Source organism: Leptopilina boulardi, unplaced genomic scaffold (assembly GCF_019393585.1).
Source record: "Leptopilina boulardi isolate dan_hultmark-lab unplaced genomic scaffold, ZJU_Lbou_2.1 LbouV2_144, whole genome shotgun sequence".
NCBI lineage: Eukaryota > Metazoa > Arthropoda > Insecta > Hymenoptera > Figitidae > Leptopilina > Leptopilina boulardi.
Genome location: NW_026137690.1, coordinates 1,554,814 through 1,574,456, shown reverse-complemented (window position 1 = coordinate 1,574,456; position 19,643 = coordinate 1,554,814). Strand labels below are relative to the sequence as shown.

The 19,643-nt window shown below is 20.2% G+C and overlaps 2 protein-coding genes across 3 annotated transcripts; one reads left to right on the top strand and one right to left on the bottom strand.

Annotated features, from left to right (window-relative positions):
- Positions 1 to 356: 356 nt before the first annotated feature.
- On the bottom strand, positions 357 to 11,707 carry LOC127291572 (elongation of very long chain fatty acids protein 6). Of its 2 annotated transcripts, XM_051320767.1 has the most exons (4): positions 11,332 to 11,707; positions 11,003 to 11,043; positions 7,552 to 7,877; positions 357 to 5,455 (listed from the first exon to the last, which is right to left on the bottom strand). In XM_051320767.1, the coding sequence occupies exons 3-4, from the start codon at positions 7,866 to 7,868 to the stop codon at positions 4,891 to 4,893; spliced, it is 882 nt and encodes a 293-aa protein (XP_051176724.1). In that variant the 5' UTR covers positions 7,869 to 7,877; positions 11,003 to 11,043; positions 11,332 to 11,707; the 3' UTR covers positions 357 to 4,890. The 2 variants fall into 2 exon arrangements, with proteins under 2 accessions (XP_051176724.1, XP_051176723.1); XM_051320766.1 differs by having other exon boundaries at positions 11,003 to 11,706.
- A 196-nt stretch (positions 11,708 to 11,903) lies between these two features.
- On the top strand, positions 11,904 to 18,748 carry LOC127291567 (protein odr-4 homolog). The gene is made up of 8 exons (XM_051320761.1): positions 11,904 to 12,089; positions 12,294 to 12,479; positions 14,558 to 14,760; positions 14,993 to 15,164; positions 15,270 to 15,467; positions 15,618 to 15,828; positions 17,959 to 18,138; positions 18,238 to 18,748. Exons 1-8 carry the CDS (start codon positions 11,994 to 11,996, stop codon positions 18,396 to 18,398), a joined length of 1,407 nt encoding a protein of 468 aa, XP_051176718.1. The 5' UTR covers positions 11,904 to 11,993; the 3' UTR covers positions 18,399 to 18,748.
- Positions 18,749 to 19,643: the final 895 nt, after the last annotated feature.

Here is a 19,643-nt window from a genome sequence, read left to right as displayed (position 1 = left end):
AGCTACAGTGCCGTCATTCTTCAGTGCCCGATAAAAAATTTATTCTAATACCTTTAAACCTTACCTATTTCTATAATTTAATTTAACGCATTTTAATAAAGACTATGAGTTGTTTCTAATAAATTTTTCAAAACAAGTCGATTATATGAACATCCACTTTTAAAATAACTACTTTTTTACTTATTTGAACTCTGTGTGTAATTAATTTTATTCTTTTTAATAAAATAAATAAAAATAATTTCTTTCTTCTTGACATTTTACTTCAAAATTAATTAAATCAACTACAAAGTCTAAAACAACTACAAAATCTCATTCTACCAAATAGATTCTTGGGTCATTCAACTACTTTCTGGTAGTACAATTAATACAATTTTTAAATTTAATAGGAAAATTTTTGTATTACAGAGTGTAGTTAAAAAGTAATTAATGCTAATAGGTTTTGAATTGTAATAAACAAACAAAACGCGCGAAGCGCGTAATAATATCGGACCGCGAAGCGGGACGATTATCCTTCGCGCGCCCCGGGGCGCGCTCAAACTAGCGAGCGAAGCGAGCCCCTACGCGCGAAGCGCGTGATGAGAATGTGGCCGCCCCCGCAGGGGGCTGCCAGATTTTTTATATCTTACGTAGAAATACTTTTTTTCATTCATTTTTTTTTTTTAAATAAATATACTGGCTTTTAAAGAGAATACATCTTTAACAATAATCCCACACATTTGCAGTATATGTAATAAATATAACGAAGAGTGTGCGTAAACCTATAAAAACGAAAAAAAAAAAATTTTTTTTTATAAAATATCACCACCTATTTATTATTACATAATTGTATATAAATTAGAGTTAAATAATGTGTAATCATTCTTATTTTTTTTTTCTGTTTCTCTTGACAATCTAATTAGCAAAACTCGTAATAAAACGCATTTAATCATATTAAGAAAAGAAAAATATTCACTAACAGAAAAAATTATTAATTTTTTAATTCATAATTATTAAATTATTTTTTTAATATTATAAATTATAAAATTGACAACAGAATTAATTTTTTAAAATCTAAATTAAGTTTGCGAATTTCGATTTATTTCTTGAATCCTTAATAATATTAATATTATTATTTATAAGGTAGAGATATAACAAAATATTTTTCTTTTCTTTTTTTTTTATTAATTTATCACAAACAGATGAAATAATAATAACAGAGTTAACATAGATTTCGAAGTAAATTTTATTATCAAATTGTTTTTTGTGTTTTTTTTTTTATGAAAATGAAATTAATTTTCCAAATGCATTAAAAATGCATAAGTGAAAATTCATTTTTTTTTTCATATTCGTTAATTAAAAATTTATATTTTTTCTTTCATTAATTAAAAATTCATTAATGAAAACTATTGTATGTAAAATATGGGGCACGACTTTTACTTTGCGCGAGTCTCAAAAACATTCACGTAAGACAATCTGAATACTAATATTTGTATAAGTTACATATTTCTATCTATATACCTTATGCACTTCCTATTTTAAACTTTTGGTCGGATATAATTCACACTCGCAACACTGTAATATTCATTATACAAATTACCATTTTTATCTCGTTCAAAATGATATACTAAATTATTATTTCTCTTTGTTTTTTTTTTTTTTTTTTTAATCACAATTTCAATGTTTCATTAATAAATAAAAAATTATTATTACCATTATCGAATATAAAATATAATACTTGTTATTATTCAAACAGTAATAACTGACAAAAATTGATTAAATTAAAGAAAAACTGAATAAGTGAAAAAAATATCTTTATTTAACATGACAACGCTTTAATATATTTTTTTTTTTTTTTTTAAATAAATTTGCATTGAAAAGTTGAAGACAAAGTGTCCACTTTGAAATTTTTTTGTGTCATTATCTCTCGATAAATAATAAACTAGCGTAAAAAATGAGTTTCTAAAAAGAATTTGTGCTGAGAAGATTTAAATAGAAACCAAAGAAAAAAATTGAAATATTTATTTATTGAGACGCAGGAGTAAATTCTAAAAATTGTTAGAATTTTAATTTAATCGAATTTCATTAGATGTATAATTTCCATTGAACCGAATTTTATTTGTTCGAGTTATGCAAAATTATAAAATTGTAATTGTAATTATGTACGAATTACAAAAAAAAAATTTGTTTTTTTTTAAACTTTTAATTAAATATTGTTTACCATAATTGAATTTTTGAAAAACTTGATTAAAATCATTGAAAATAATTAATTTACCTAAGAATTTTAAAAATAATTGTACTTTGGAATATTACAGTCAAAATTTAAAAAAAAATTGTAATTTGAAGCTTTTTTTTTATTAAAATTTTTGTAAATTTATTTTGTTTACGAATTTTTAAAAAGTAATTGAATTTTAGAAAATTTTTAATTGCATATTGTTTAAAATAATTGAATTTTTCAAAAACTTGATTAAAATCATTAAAAATAATTAATTTAGCTACGAATATTAGAAAACAATTTAAGAAATAATTGAATTTTGTAATAGTTACAGTTAAGATTTTTAAAAATAATGGATTTTGAAAATTTTTTTTGATTAAAATTTTTTTAAAATGTATTTTATCCAAAATTATTTAAAAATTTCAACAACAAAAAATTGTTTTTTTAAAAATTTTTATTTGTTATATTGTTTAAAATTATTGAAAGTAAAAAATAAAATTCGGATCAATGAAAATTATATCCAATGAAATTTAATTAAATGAAAATTCTAACAATTGATTTTAAATTAAATGAAAATTCTAACAATTGATTTTTAAAACTTATTCATGCGTCCCTAAGTATCACACTTGTTCAAAAAATAGGCGCAACATTAATAAAGAAAGTCAGCTTCGAAAACCATGAATACCATTAAAAGGTCTCTCCAATATATGAATGGAAAATCGTGTCCAAGAGATAAAGGGAAAACATTTCTCTCTCTTTCTTACTTTCTAGTTTCTGTATGTGTATATATATATATATATATATATAAAATTTAAACTCAGATTTCTTCGATTTTGATTTTTAATTACGGTTTAAAAAAAACTATTTTTCGGTATTTTATTAAAAATAAAAAAAAAATTTTACATTTTTTTTAACAATTTTCTTTTAATTATAATAATTTTTTTACAATTGTTTTGTCAATTTTAATTTTCGTATTATTTTTTCTAACATTTTTTTTCTAAATCCAATTTTTAATATGTCAAAAATAATTTACAAATTTGAATTGGCAAAAAAAAAAAAGGAAAAATATGACTTAAATCATTTTTTTTTTCTTAAAGAGAATTAATGTTATCAAATACAAACTTTGCATAATATTTTTTTTTACTACTGGAATTGTTGGTAATTTTAGATAAGACAAAACTAGATTAGCTGCTTTTATTATATTGTATTCAAAAAAAAAAAAAAAAAAATTCTTCAATAAATTAATAGGAAAAAAAATCAATGTACATATAATTTTTCCATTTTTCATATCAATATATTGAAAAATTTTAATTCAACAAATTTATAATTATAAAATCGAACGTATGGAATTAAAAAAATGTATATAAAAATATTTTTTAACAATTTACTTTTTCCTTCAAAAAACAAATTTTTTTTTTATTTTACTATTCAGACAAATGTGGCCGAAAATAATTTTTTTTTCTCTCGCATTTTTCAATTAACTCTAAAAAGAATTATTAATTATAATCCTCGAAGAATTATGTAATAATTATTGTAAATAACAGTAGAAAAAAAGTGAATATAAATTGTAATTATATTAATTAATAATTAATAATTAAAAATACGAGAAAATTACGTATAATTCGACGAAAAAAAAATTGTAGAAAATATGCAGAAAAAAACTATTTTTTCAAGAGAATTATATTTTTAAAAATTTTCTTGATTTTTTTTTTAAACAGTGCTTGAATTTTTCCCTAAAAAATAAATAAATATATATATATATATATGTATAGAAAATGTCACGCGATTCTTGTCACACGATTTTTCTTACGTCAGAATTTTTCAGCTTGAATGTGAGGTAACGGATGTTTTTGAATCTCAAGACCACTCCCACTGTCAAGGTCTCACCTCATCCCATATACTACTTAATTTTCGATCTTACTCGCCGTTATTCCAGTCATTCCTTATCTTAACTCAAAAAAAAAAAAAAAAAAAAAAAAAATTCTCTTTTACAAAAATTCATTTTTATATTAATTTTTTTTTTAACACTAAAATTGAAACTTGCAAAAAAATAAGAATTTTATTTTAAAAAAATTTAATATTTAACATTTTTAGAAAATTTTTTTTTTTCGATATAAAAAATTTAAATTAAGATAAATGCCCCAGAATTAATTATCGTCAGTTAAAAATTAGAAAAAATATTTTTTTAAACATTATTGTTTTTTCAATTTTAAATAATTATTTTCATACAAATAATAAATTATAATAAAATTCTCAAATTAAAAAAAAAAAACTGCCAATAACTAGAGCACTTAACTTAATTAATTCAAAATTATAACACCTGAAAGGTGACAAAAAAAAAACGAAAAATATTCGAAACGAAAAAGAAGCAAAATAAAATTCCGATTCAAAACAAGAAAATTGCCCGATTACATAAAAATTGGCAATTTTTTCTCTGAGTGAATAATTTAAATATTGTGTTAGTGTTTGTCTATCAAATTGAGTCAATTCCAACCAAGAGAGGAAGAAAGAAAAGTAGCATTTTTATTATTATTATTATTTTTTTTTTAATTATTGGCTTTGGTTTAAGGCTCTTGGTATTTGAACTCGTAATTATTAAATCGTTAAATGCTATTAGCAAATATTGGCTTTTTTGTTTTTCAATTTTATGTTTTTTTTTTCTTTACTTTTTTTTTTTTAAATTCATTTTCTTTTTAAATTTAATTAGCTTTGAGCTTGCTATTACTAAAATCGGCAGCGATATGAGGAGCACCATTTGTATAGAGTTTCCTCTCGGATTTAGTTCGCGAGCCACCCAAATAAGCTTTATGGAAGAACCTCGCGAACAATACAAAATAACTGAAATACATTGTTAAACTGTATTTAATATTGAGACTCGTTATGTGGCACTCGGTTTGGCTACTTTCGAGATATTGATAGGCCCAAACGTTAATTGCGCAACCAACTACCATTTGACTTAATTGTAAGGCCGTAATTACCATTGAAATGAATTTTGGAGGTGAATAACGCATTGCTCTTAATGCATAGTACGTGTACATTATTGAATGAACAAAATAATTCATTACAACAAACCATCGTGCCGATGCCGTGTATTCGGTATATGAGAACCATGAATAAAGTAAAACGGTGATATGATGATACCAATGGAGGAAAATTAATGGTTGCTTACGAAGAACTATAAACACTGTGTCACCGAGTTCTGGTAATTTTGATAGTACAAACATCCATGTCCAGAATCCAGAGACACGATCTTGCTCGATGAAACTGAAAATTTATAAAAAAAAAAAAAAAAAGAGAGAAAGGAAACTTTTAATATTAAATTTAATAGAATTTAATGGGAAGCATGAATAAATTATTTATATATATATATATATATATTTAGGTATTATAAAAATACCTACAAACTAAAAGGCTATTATTTTATTTTTTTGTAGAATTTTAAGCGTTTCGACATTAAATGATTTGATTTTTTAGCTAAAACGAAATAACCAGGGGGCTTTGAATATATATAACTTTAAACTAAGTGCTTTTATTTTATTTTTTGTCAATTTTTGAGCGTTTTGAAATGCATAGCTCAATTTTTGAGCCAACAAGAAATAACCAGAGTGCTTTGAATATATATCTTTAAGTATTATAAAAATACCTACAGACTAAAAGCTTTTATTTTTCTGTCGAATTTTGAGCGTTTCGACATATATAACTCGATTTTTGAGCCAAGCAAATATAACCAGGGTGCTTTGAATATATATATATATATATATATATATATATATATATATATATATATATATATATATATACTTTTAGGTATTATAAAAATACCTACAAACTAAAAGCTTTTATTTTTTGTCGAATTTTGAGACAAAAAGTAATAACCAGGGTGCTCTGAATATATATCTCTTTAAAATAGAAGCTTTTATTTTATTTTTTGTCGAATATTGAGCCAAAGAGTAATAACCAGGGTGCTCTGAATATATATCTCTTTAAAATAAAAGCTTTTATCTTATTTTTTGTCGAATTTTGAGCGTTTCGACATATATAACTGGATTTTTGAGCTAAAAATTAATAACCAGGATGCTTTGAATATATATCTTCAAACTAAGAGCTTTTATTTCAAGTTTTGTCAATTTTTCAGCATTTTGAAATGCATAACTCAATTTTTGAGCGAAGCAAAAGTAACCAGGGTGCTTTGAATATATATCTTCATCTATTATAATAATACCTTTAAACTTCAAATTTTGTTTTGTCTAATTTGTGCATTTCGACAATTATGGCTCAATTTTTGAGCCAATAAAGAATTAACCAGGGTGCTTTGAACATATATATATATATATATATCTTTTAGTATTTTAACAAAATACCACCAGACATATCAAGCTTTAAATATTTTTGTCAGTTTTTCAAGCTGCAAAATAATTAGAAAAAAATTAATACATGTTGAGGGAAAAAAATAGTCTTAAAAAAAATTTTTCTTAACTAAATATACATCATGAAATTCAATGATTCTAATCAAGTTTTTCAAAAATTCAATTATTGCAAACAATATTCAATTAAGAATGTTTTAAAAATAATTTTTTTAAATGAAAAGTCATATGTAAATTAAACAACTCTAAAATAAAAAATCTGCCAAACAAAAATTCGGTAGCTAAAACTTTTCAGGAATTTTAATTCAAAAGAATATTAATTATCCAGAAAGAAGATTAGAGAGATTATTAATTTGTTAGAATATTAAAGTTACAGAAAATGCAAATAATCGAAAATCAATTTGACAGAAATATTTTGAATATTCTGTTTTAATTCTGTAAATTCATATTCTTTTTGCATAATAATTAATATTCTTTTGAATTACAATTCCTGAAAAATTAATATTCAACGGAAACAACGTTTTCCCACAAATTGAAATTCAATCAAATTGAATTTTTAGCTAATTAATTTTTGTCTAAATAAAAATTCTACATGATAATCAATAAATGGAAATTGTGTAAAATGAAAATTCGAACAAATGAATAGTCTATAAAATTCAAATTCTGTACAATTTTTTTTTTCTGCAAAATTAGAAATTTGAAATAAAATCATAATTTTTCGTAGAATTTTTACGAAAACTTTAATTGAATATTGTTTAAAATAATTGAATAGAGAAAATCGGTTTAAATGAAAATTCTGCAAACAACTTCGAACAAATAAAATTTAACTCAATGAAAATTATTACTAATGAAATTCAAATAAAAATTCTAACAATGATTTTTTAAACTTATTCATGCGTTCCAATTTAATAATAAATAAATTTTAGGTAATAGAATTAAATAAATTAGTGAATAAATTTTATTATTTTATATATAATTTTTTTTTCTCCAATTTACCTTGGTATGCAGACACTATGGTAAAGGCCATAATTTCTCAATGTGTGAATCAATTCAGGAGCAGTTCTAGTGAATCCAATAATTGAAAAGGATGCTAATAGAGTATTCCATAAACTCAGGACACCCCTTAGATTATATTTAGGTCGGCTTGCCATAAAATGTTGACCGCCAAATATTAATATCATGTATATTGCACAAAAGTAAAAACCATTTGTCCAATTTTTTCTCATCCATATTCTTGTGTCCTGATGAATAAATTTTTCCTCAAAATTGAATACATACGAATAATTTGGTAGAGTTACTTCTCTATAGTCCATTTTCCTTTCCTGAAGAATAAAAAATTTAACAAAATATATAATGTAACCTTTTTAGCTAAAACTATTTGCAAAAATAAAAAAAAAAATTTTTAGAAATAAAATATTTTAAAACAGAATATTATGCCGCTTTGGAACTTAAATTATGCTTTTTAAAACTTTAGCAAATTGCAAATATTTTTGTTAATTAAATACTTTTTTTCTATAATTTATATTTTTTTCAAGCAATTTTTTCGAATTAAAAATTTTGTCATAGTTTTTAGTTTTGATGGTCGAAAAAAATTCCAGGCAATATTTAAACAAATTTTACAGATTTTTAAATAAAAAATTTTTTTAAATAATAATAATTTTGTAAGAGTTAAAGTTGAAATTTTTAAAAATAATTGAATTTCAAAAAATTTTTGTTAATTTTCAGACAATAATTCAATTTAACAGAATTGAAAATAATTTATCAAATAATTTTAGATAATATTATTTAAATTTAATTGAAATTTTTAAATATTTACAATTTAGATATTTGAAATTAATTAAACCTCAATTGATTAAAAATTTTGATAATTTCATTAAAAAATTTATTAAAAATTGTAGACAAAAATACAACAATTTGAAAACTTTTAAAGAGAAAAAAAAAGGTTCACAAACTTGAATTTTCGAAGAATATTATAAAAATCATTAAAAATAATAAAATTTCAGTTGAAATTATTAAATTTCAAAAAATTTTAAATGGAAAATTTTAGAAATAATAAAATCTTATAATCTTTTAAATTGAAAATTTGGAAAACAATTGAATTTTAGTTGATTTTGAATTCATAATTTGGAAAATAATTAAATTTTAGTTGATTTTCAATTAAAAATTTTGCATTTCAATTGAAATTTTAGAAAATTATTGAATTTTAGTTGATTTTGAATTTAAAATTTTCAATTTCAATTTAAATTTTAGAAAATAATTGAATATTAACTGATTTTGAATTGAAATTTTCGAAAATAATTGAATTTTTGTTGATTTTCAATTAAAAATTTTGAATCAAAATGAATTTCAATGAAAATTATGGAAAATAATTTAACTTTAGTTGATTTTAAATTGAAAATTTTTGAAAATAATTTAATTTTAACTGATTTTGAATTGAATTTTGGAAAATAATTGAATTTTAGTTGATTTTCAATTAAAAATTTTGAATCAAAATGAATTTCAATGAAAATTATGGAAAATAATTTAACTTTAGTTGATTTTAAATTGAAAATTTTTGAAAATAATTTAATTTTAACTGATTTTGAATTGAATTTTGGAAAATAATTGAATTTTAGTTGATTTTCAATTGAACATTTTAATAATTATTAAATTTTAATGAAGCTGAAATACGCAACGTTTATGATAAACGATTTTTAAATAAGTAATTTTTTAAAATTGAATAATTCTATAATTTTTTGCCTTAAAAACATTTATTGCAGTTTTAATTGATTAACAAATTATAAAAGAATATTTTTTGGCAAAAAATTATAGAATTTTTCATTTTAAAAATTATTTCTTTAAAAATCGTTTATCATAAACGTGGCGTACTTCAACTTCGTAAATTTTAACTGATTTTGAATTGAAAATTTTCAAAATAATTGAATTTTAGTTGATAATTTGGAAGATAATTGTATTTTAGTTGATTTCGAATTAAAAATTTTGAATTTGAAATGATATTAAGGAAAATAATTGAATTTTAGTTGATTTAGAATTGAAAAATTTGAAAATAAATGATTTTAAGTTGATTTTAAATAATGAAAATTTCAAGAATAATTGAATTTCGATCGAAATTTTGGAAAATAATTGAATTTTAACTGATTTTGAATTGAAATTTTGGAAAATAATTCAATTTTAGTTGATTAAGAATTGAAATTTTTGAAAATAATTGAATTTTTATAGATTTTCAATTAAAAATTTTGAATTTCAATTTAAATTTTAGAAAATTATTGAATTTTAGTTGATTTTGAATTAAAATTTTTGAATTTCAATTTAAATTTTAGAAAATAATTGAATTTTAGTTGATTTTCAATTAAAAATTTTGAATTTCAATTGAAATTGTAGAAAATAATTTAACTTTAGTTGATTTTAAATTGAAAATTTTAAGAATAATTGAATTTCAATTGAAATATTGAAAAATAATTTAATTTTACTTGATTTTGAATTAAAAATTTTGAATTAAAAATTTATTTTTAAATAAAATTTGGGATAATAAATCAATTTTTATTTATTTTGAATTTGCAATTTTGGAAAATAATTCAATTTTAGTTGATTTTGAATTGAAAGTTTTTAAAAAAATTGAATTTTAGTTGATAATTTGGAAAATAATTAAATTTTAGTTGATTTTGAATTAAAAATTTTGAATTTCAATTGAAATTTTGGAAAATAATTGAATTTTAACTGATTTTGAATTGAAATTTTGGAAAATAATTAAATCTTTGTTGATTTAGAATTGAAAATTTTGAAAATAAATGAATTTCCGTTGATTTTGAATTGAAAATTTTATGAATAATTGAATTTCAATTGAAATATTGAAAAATAATTTAATTTTACTTGATTTTGAATTAAAATTTTTTGATAATTTTATTTGCTCATTTATTTAAAAATTATAAACAATAATTAAATTTCATAAAAAGTTTTAATTGAAAATTAGTTTAAGGTGATTGAATTTTTTGAAGAATTTCATTAAAATTATTAATAATAATTAATTTAGTGAATAAATTTATTTAAAAATTTGTCAAATAATTGAAATAAAGAATATCTGAAGAAGATCTTTGTTTTATATTAAAAAAAACGTATTTTGTTTAAAATTTTTTTTAAAAAATGTAAAAAAAGTCGAAAAAGTCGCATTTTATTAAAATAAGTCCAAGAAAGTCGTATTTAAAAAAAAAAAAAAAAAAAAAAAGTATAATTCGAGGCCTATTCTTTGCTGGAGCTAAAGTTTCTGTCTATCAGCAAATTTTCGTAAAAATATAAGTATACACAAGCAAAAATTCTAATAAAAAAAAAATCTCCTTTTTTGGAAATTTTACACACATTTACAAATAGCAAAAAAAGTAAAAATAGAAATTTCTCGTGGTCATTTAGGAACAAAAAAAAAAGCAAAATTCATAAAAAAAAATCAACATACCTATTACTAAATCAGCAACAAGTAAAATCCAATGTAATTCACTGCCAGAAATTCGTTAAAATAAATTTTATTTCACGAAACACAATCAATAAATAGCGCACTTTTTTTATATTATATATATATAGATAGATATTATCCGCGTGAACCCGGCAATAAAAATTGAGGTTAAGTTTTCAATGCAGCAGGAAAGTCACATGAGCCGGTAAAAATGTTAATAATTGAATTCATACGACAACTTTGCAAACATTCTTATTTATTCAGGATCAATATTGTTTGAAACTTCCGCGAATAAACAATTAGATATGATCATATATAAGGAAAAAAGTTACCCGTGTGTGTTTGATGAGATAGGACGACAAGGCACTATAATATAAAATCCAATATGGTTATTAGCAAATGTTGACTGAAAAGAACATTAGAGAGAGGCGCGCGCGGAATATGTAAAAAAAAAAATAAAATAATTTTTAAATGCAATGTTTCATGTTTGCATTCAGATATGATAGGAAAAAAAAATGATAACACTAATTTTAATTTTATTTCTAGCCTCTAATTTGGCTAGAAGTCCAAATTTAAGAGTTATGTTCACGGGGAGTATTGTGAAACACTCGACGAGATAACATACACTCAACGACAATGTCTACCGTGTTAAGACACTGAACACGATTTGATCAGATTTTTTTTTTCTATTTTGTGTGTGGCTCGTCGCGGAATCGAAATATGATTATCAGGGATGAGTTGTTGTGAAAAAATATTTATCACAATGGTCTTAAGGTGCGTTCATCAACATCAGGAATGGATAGGTTTTAATAGTACCTTCATAAGACTAGTGGCGCCATGGCAAATAGTGGCAACTTTTTTTGCTATCAATAAGGTAACAAAATTTAACTCCAACAATATTCGAAATACGTTTATTGTTGACACTCTCTCGTCAGTGACAGATGTTTTTTTTAAAAGTTTCATATTTTTTTAAAAATTAAAATACAAAAAAAAAATGCCAAGAACTACATTTGCTAATGATAATCTTCTTGATTATTTAAATACTCTTGCAAATCGCCAAGGATATACCATAGGATTAATTTTGGGACAGGTTTTTTACAATTTATTTCTTCAATTATAATAAAAAAAAAAAAAAATTCTTTTATATTCCAGCAGCTGTTTATATTTTTTTTTCTCTTTTTTTCTACAATTTTTCAAGCAATCTAATTATTTAAATCTTTATTTATTAATTCAAATAATTTTTTTCGAAATAATACAATTTTTTTTAATTTTTTTCTTTTTCCCCCCATAATAGAGTTGTGCACAAAAAGATTTTGTGATTCATTTAGCAAGAACTTCACCACCATCAAAAAAAGATGTTATTGAAGAGTCTGTAATTAGTTCCGCTTTAAATAATATTTCTCAAGAATCTGTCGATAATACTTGTATAAAGTCTATTAAAGATATTCCTGGAAATTGGGTGGTTGATCATGCAAGACATGTGAGTTTAAAAATATTCCTTTCCTTTTTTTTTCCCCCACGAAATTTAATAAATGAGGAAGAAAAAAAATTTCAAAAAAAAAACATTTGTTTCTTTACTAAAAATTAATAAGTAACAAAAAAAAATCATTTACAAAAAAAAAAAAATTGCGATTCAATTGAATTAAAAAAAAAAAATTTAAACAATTTTTTAACCTCAAATATTTACGGGAAAATTAGAATCTTTTGAAATTCAATTATTATCGAAAAATACAATTCCAAATCAATTACAATTAAATTATTTTCCAAAATTTCAATTCAAAATCAACAATCAATTACAATTTAATTATTTTCCAAAATTTCAATTCAAAATCAACAGAAATTCAAATAAATTCAGAAACATTCAATTTCAATTTAATTATATTCAAAATTTTCAATTTAAATCAACTCTAATTCAATTATTTTACAAAATTTCAATTGAAATTCAACTAAAATTCAATTATTTTCAAAAATTTCAATTGAAATTCAATTATATACAAAATTTAACTAAAATTCAATTATTTTCAAAAATTTCATTTCAAAATCAACAAAAATTCAATTATTTTGAAAATTTTCAATTAAAAATCAAGTAACATTCAATTATTTTTAAAAATTTGAATTGAAATTTAACTAAAATACAATTATTTTTTAAAATTTTATTTAAAATCAACTACAATTCAATTAAATTCAAAAATTTTAATTCAATTATTTTCATAATTTTGAATTCAAAATCAACTAAATTACAATTATTTTCCAAAATTTCAATTCAAAATCAGTTAAAATTCAATTATTTACACAAATTTAAATTGAAATTCAAAATTTTAAATTCAAAATCAACTAAAATTTAATAATTTTCTAAAATTTCAATTGAAATTCAAAATCAAGAAAAATTCAATTATTTTCGAAAATTTTATTTCTAAATCAACTAAAATTCAATTATTTTGAAAATTTTCAATTCCAAATCAACTAAAATTCAATTATTTTGAAAATGTTTAATTCTAAATCAACTAAAATTCAATTATTTTTCAAAATTTACATTGTGATTCAATTATTTTCCAAAATTTCAATTCAAAATCAATTAAAATTGAATTATTATCCAAAATTTTAATTGAAAATCAATTTTTTCAAAATTTTTAATTCAAAATCAAGAAAAATTCAATTATTTTTCAAAATTTCAATTGAAATTGAATTATTCTTAAAATTTTCAGTTCAAAATCAATTGAAATTCATTTATTTTCAAATTTTTCAATTCTAAATCAAGTAAAATTCAATTATTTTCAAAAATTTTATTTCTAAATCAACCAAAATTCAATTATTTTGAAAATTTTCAATTCCAAATCAACTAAAATTCAATTATTTTGAAAATTTTCAATTCCAAATCAACTAAAATTCAATTACTTTTCAAAATTTACATTGTGATTCAATTATTTTTCAAAATTTTAAATTCAAAATCAACTAAAATTTAATTATTTTTAAAGATTTTAATTCATAATCAACTAAAATTCAATTATTTTCAAAAATTTCAATTCAAAATCAAATAAAATTCAATTATTTTCTAAAATTTCAATTTAATATAGCTTTTAATAATTTTTTTTTAATTTTTCATCTAAATTTTTTTGAATTTTAATAATTTCAATTAAAACTCTCCTGAAATTCAATTATTTTTAATGTTTTTTTATAATATTCTTTGAAAATTTAACTATCTGAAACCATTTTTCACTTAAAAAGTTTTCAAATTATTGTATTTTTCTCTGCAATTTCTAATAAAATGTTTAGTCAAATCATCGAAAATTTGAAATTAAAAATCACTTCAACTTCAATTAATTTCAAAAATCAAAATTTGTAAATCTTTGAAAATTCAATAATTTTAAACTATTTTCCAATTTAAAAATTTGCCATAAAATATTAATAAATTAGTATTTCCATTGATTTGAAATTTTTTTCTTGTTCATAAATAAAAACTGTTCTATATAATATTGAAAAATCAAAAAATTTTTTAATACTTATAATTACAACATTTTTTTTTTCTGTTTTCTTTTTTTTTTTTTTTTTTTTTTGCAGGTAACTAGAATGTTATCGGGTGGAATGTGGATTTTAGGAATTTTTACAGTTGGTCCAGAAGATATATTTAATTCTAGTGTTTCTGTTGAAAAATTGAAATTTATTCTCACATCAGTTGATAAAAATTTGATTTCTAACCAATATCTTTATGGAAATCACAATCAAGAAAATCTTATACTACATTATAATAGCGTTACAAAAAAGTAATTTTAAAAGTTTTGAAATTTAAGTTTACAATTAGTTTTTTAAAGACAAATTTAAATATTGAATTTAAAATTTATTATTTTATATAGAATTATAAATATATAATATATTTATTTATTTATAACAAAATAAAATTTTAACAATTAAGACTAAAAAAACAATATATAATTAAAAAAAAATTCTAAATTTAAATAATTGTAATTTTCAATTTTAATATTAAAAAAAAAATAGATACATTTGCAAATCAGTGGATACAAAAAATAATGTTGGTATTGTAAAACCAGTGGATTGGAAATTTCAAACAAATACAAAATGGCATTATTTAGAAACACGTATTGATTTTAATCGTTTATTTCCCATTGCAAGATTTAAAACACCAGTTTCTTTAAAGAAACAATTCCAGGTGCATATATATATATTTTATATTATTGTTAATATTGTATTTATTATAATAATGGGAAAAAGCAAAATTTCCTCTTTTTTTTGTCATTTATTTTTTTCTTTAAAGGATATTCTTAATGAGACATCAAACATGATAAATTCATCAGTGATATTAATTGAAGGAAAAATACCTTCTTCTGACACTACAATTGAAACAATTGTGGAACAATTGACAGAAGAAAAGAAAAAAGGATGCTGTGATAATAAGGAAAATAATAGTGAAGCATCATTTGAAATATTACAAGTTTCACTTTATTTTCCTTGTGTAAGATTAAACATTTGATTTTATCATCTTCCTCATAAAATAATATAATAAATAAATATAAAAAATAAATATAGTAAAATAATAATAAATATAATATAAATACAAAAAAAAAAAATAAATAAAAAAAATAATGTTTGTTTTCATTAATAGGAAAGAACTCTTGAAAAGCAAGCAAATTCAATTGAATGTGGTGCATCAATGCGATTAGTTGGTCAACTTGTTAGTCGAACATTTGTTCATCAAAAAGCAACAATAGAAGAAGCAAACAATGCAGTTAAACAAGATATACTGAGATCTTTGGCTAGTAGATTAGAAATGCATTTGGACAGTTTAATTGAAGAAGAAGACGGTAGTCCTGAAGGTGAAGAAAAATAAATGAATTATTAATATTAATTAATTTTTATTAATTATTATTAATTTTTTGTTTATTCGTACTTTTTATGAGTATTTTTTATTATTAATATTTTCTATTATTAATATTTTTTTATTTTCAGTTTTCGTATTTTCAGTTTGTTTATTATTAGTATTTTTAATTTTCAGTATTTTTATTTGTAATTTAGTAAATTTTATTTTCAGTATTGCTTCCTCCGTAGAGAAAGTATTGTTTTTATTAGTATTTTTTTGTTATTAATTATTTTTATTATTTACTATTTTTTAATGCTCAAATTAGACAGAATAATTTTTAGTTTGAAAGTATTTTTATAATACTTGAAGATATTTATATATATATTCAAAGCATCCTGGTTATTTCTTTTTGGCTCAAAAAGTGAGCTATGCATGTCAAGATACTAAAAAATTGACAAAAAAATAAAATAAAAGCTCTTAGTTTAAAGATATATATTCAAAGCACCCTGGTTATTACTATTAGGCTCAAAAATCGAGTTATGTATGTAGAAATGCTCAAAATTCTACAAAAATTAAAATAAAAGCTCTTAGTTTGAAGATATATATTCAAAGCACCCTGGTTATATTTGCTTGGCTCAAAAATCGAGTTATATATGTCGAAACGCTCAAAATTCGACAAAAAAATAAAAGCTTTTAGTCTGTAGGTATTTTTATAATACCTAAAAGTATATATATTCAAAGCACCCTGGTTAATTTGCTTGGCTCAAAAATCGAGATATATATGTCGAAACGCTCAAAATTCGAGAAAGAAAATAAAAGTTTTTAGTCTGTAGGTATTATAATACTTAAAGATATATATTTAAAGCATCCTGGTTATTTTTGCTTGGCTCAAAAATTGAGCTGTGCATGTCGAAATGCTCAAAACTCGATAAAAAATAAAATAAAAGCTCTTATTTTGAAGACTTATATTCAGAGCACCCTGGTTATATTACTCTTTGGTTAAAAAATCGATACAAATAAAATAAAAGCTTTTAGTCTGTAGGTATTTTTATAAAATCTATAGATATATTATATATATGTATTCAAAGCATCCTGGTTATTTTTGCTTGGCTCAAAAATTGATTATTTCTTGAAAATTTATAATGGTTAATTTCGAAATTCGCATTGAAATTTTTTTGTTAATTATTTGGTCATTTAAAAATTCGAATCACATAATATTCGATTGATTGATAATTCTGTTAAATTAAAATTCATTCAAATAAAAAGTTATGTAAAGTAAATGACTGTAAAATAAAAAAATTAATTATATAATTGATATTAATATATTATTGAAAATTATTAATTTTAAAAATAATTGAGTTTTAGAAGAATATTTAAAAATTTTTTAAATATAATTTAATTTCAATAGATTTTAATTGAAATTTTTATAAAATTTATTTGCTGAAGGTTTTTTTTATACAAATCACAGACAATAATTGAATAATAACAAATTTTTTAATTAAATAATTGAAGAATATTTTAAATAATTTTATTTTAGAAGAAATTCGTTAAAATTATTAGAAATAATTTATTTGGCAAAGAATTTTAAACAGAAATTTAAAAAATAATTTATTTGGCAAAGAATTTTAAACAGAAATTTAAAAAATAATTAAATTTCAAAAGAGGTAATGTCGAAATTTTTAGAATTAATCCAGATTTTGAATTGAAATTTTTTGTATATTTAAATTGATTATTTTTTTTTATTTAATTAGTTACACAATAATTAAGTTTTAGAGAATTTTAATTAAAAATTTTTGCAAATTAGAATTTTGAAGAATTTTTGTTAAAATTTTTTTAATTAATTAAATTTTCAAAGTTTGTCAGTTAAATTTTTTGTTAATTAGTAAATTTTAATAGATTTTAAACTGAAAATTTTTATAATTCATTTGTCGTAGAATTTATTCATGAAATAATTAAGTTTTTTTTTAAATTAATAATAATTTATTATCACCAGTAGTTTTAAAAAATTGTTTTTTATTGTTAGTATTTTCTATTATTATTTTTTATTTTCAGTTTTTTTATTAATAGTACATTTGTTACTAGTTTTTCGATTATTAGTATTTTTAATTATTATTATTTTTTTAAAATATTAAATATCAAATTTTAGAGACAATAATAGTTCACGAACCACCAAGACGAGTATTTATTAAACTTCCTCGTAACGTGACTTTATCGGATTATTTATTTCCCGGTGAAGGTACAGAAGAAGTATTATCATCTCTTCTTGAACTTTTAGACATCAAAGTTCCAGATGATTTTATACAAAAAGACTTGGAATTACAATTTGGTAAGATTTATTTTTTAAATACTAACAATTTATTTAATTTCAATAATTAAATTTCATTTTTTTTTATTTTCTCAAAAAAAAAAATCTCTTTAATTACAGATCATTCGGAATTTTATTGTCATTATCAAGACACAAAAACAAGTGATATAATCAATAATCAAAAACACATTACTGGAAAAAGGAATATTTTCATTTTCATAACAGGTTTAAGTTTTGCATTAATTATTCTTATTGTTGCAATCATATTTAATCAAATTTAGAAAGTTGTTCATGTTTTTTTTTTATCAAGCTTTTCAATTTTTAACAATTTGATTTTTTTTTAATTTTAAAAATAAACATTTTTTTATCTTTGAGAAGTTTATGGGTGATTTTTTTTTTGCAAATAATTTTAAAGTAGAATTTTTTTTTTTTTGGTATTTATATAAAAAAAAAGAATATATTTTGTAAAATTCATACATTTAAGAAAAAAAAAAAGAAAAATTTCTATACAAATGTTTGATTAATTGTAAACATTGTTTTTTTTTTAATGTAAAAATTCTTAAGATACATACTGCAAAAAAATTTTATTTTAAAAAAAGAGAAATAAAGAAATTTCTATAATTTCACAGCATTTATAGGCAATTTTCTTTTTCTATCCATTATACATTATTTTACAAACTCGAAATTTCCTATTATAGTTAATTTTTTAAATTTCAATTACATAAACAATTGCAAATAAAAATAATTATTATTATTCGAATAATATGTTAATTTAATAATTTATAACAATATTTATATATTTATATAATTATATATATATATATATATATATATATATATATATATATATATATATATATATATATATATATATATATAGGAAATTACGAATAGAGTTTTTTTACATGCAGTCGATAAAAGTTTTTTTTTATATTATTTATAACATTGTAATATTTATAGAATATATACATAATTATAAGAGTTCCTAAAACGTGTACATACATATATATATATATATATATATATATATATATATATATATATATATATATATATATATATATATATATATATATATATATATATATATATATATATATATATATATATATATATATATATATATATATATGTGTACAATAATTGTTTTTTTTCAACTTTTAAACATTAAAACAATATTTTATCGCCCATATTTTTTAAATTAATAATAATTGCGAATATTTGAAATAAAAAATGATCAAATAAATATTTTACAGGCAGTGATATTACTTTTCAGAGTCTTTTCATTTACAATATTTTTTTTTTTTATAATATTCTATACAATTCCATTAATTTTAAAATAATTTTTTCCAAATATAAATATTATACAATATTCTAAAAAAAAATTATTTTAAAATTATTATTACCGAATGGAAAAAACAATTTATTAATTTTGATGTAAATGAATATTGCGACAAGAATTTTCAAAAATTGAAAAAAAAAATTCGGCGAATGACAAAAATAGGATATTTTGCTTACTATATATA

Excerpts from the sequence above, each read along its gene's own strand:
- LOC127291572 (XM_051320767.1), bottom strand. The coding sequence starts at position 7,868 with ATGGACTATAGAGAAGTAACTCTACCAAATTATTCGTATGTATTCAAT. Across the intron at positions 5,456-7,551 it reads CATAGTGTCTGCATACCAAG|TTTCATCGAGCAAGATCGTG; the intron begins GTAAATTGGAGA and ends ATAAATTTTCAG.
- LOC127291567 (XM_051320761.1), top strand. The coding sequence starts at position 11,994 with ATGCCAAGAACTACATTTGCTAATGATAATCTTCTTGATTATTTAAAT. Across the intron at positions 12,480-14,557 it reads TGGTTGATCATGCAAGACAT|GTAACTAGAATGTTATCGGG; the intron begins GTGAGTTTAAAA and ends TTTTTTTTGCAG. Across the intron at positions 14,761-14,992 it reads TATAATAGCGTTACAAAAAA|ATACATTTGCAAATCAGTGG; the intron begins GTAATTTTAAAA and ends AAAAAAAAATAG.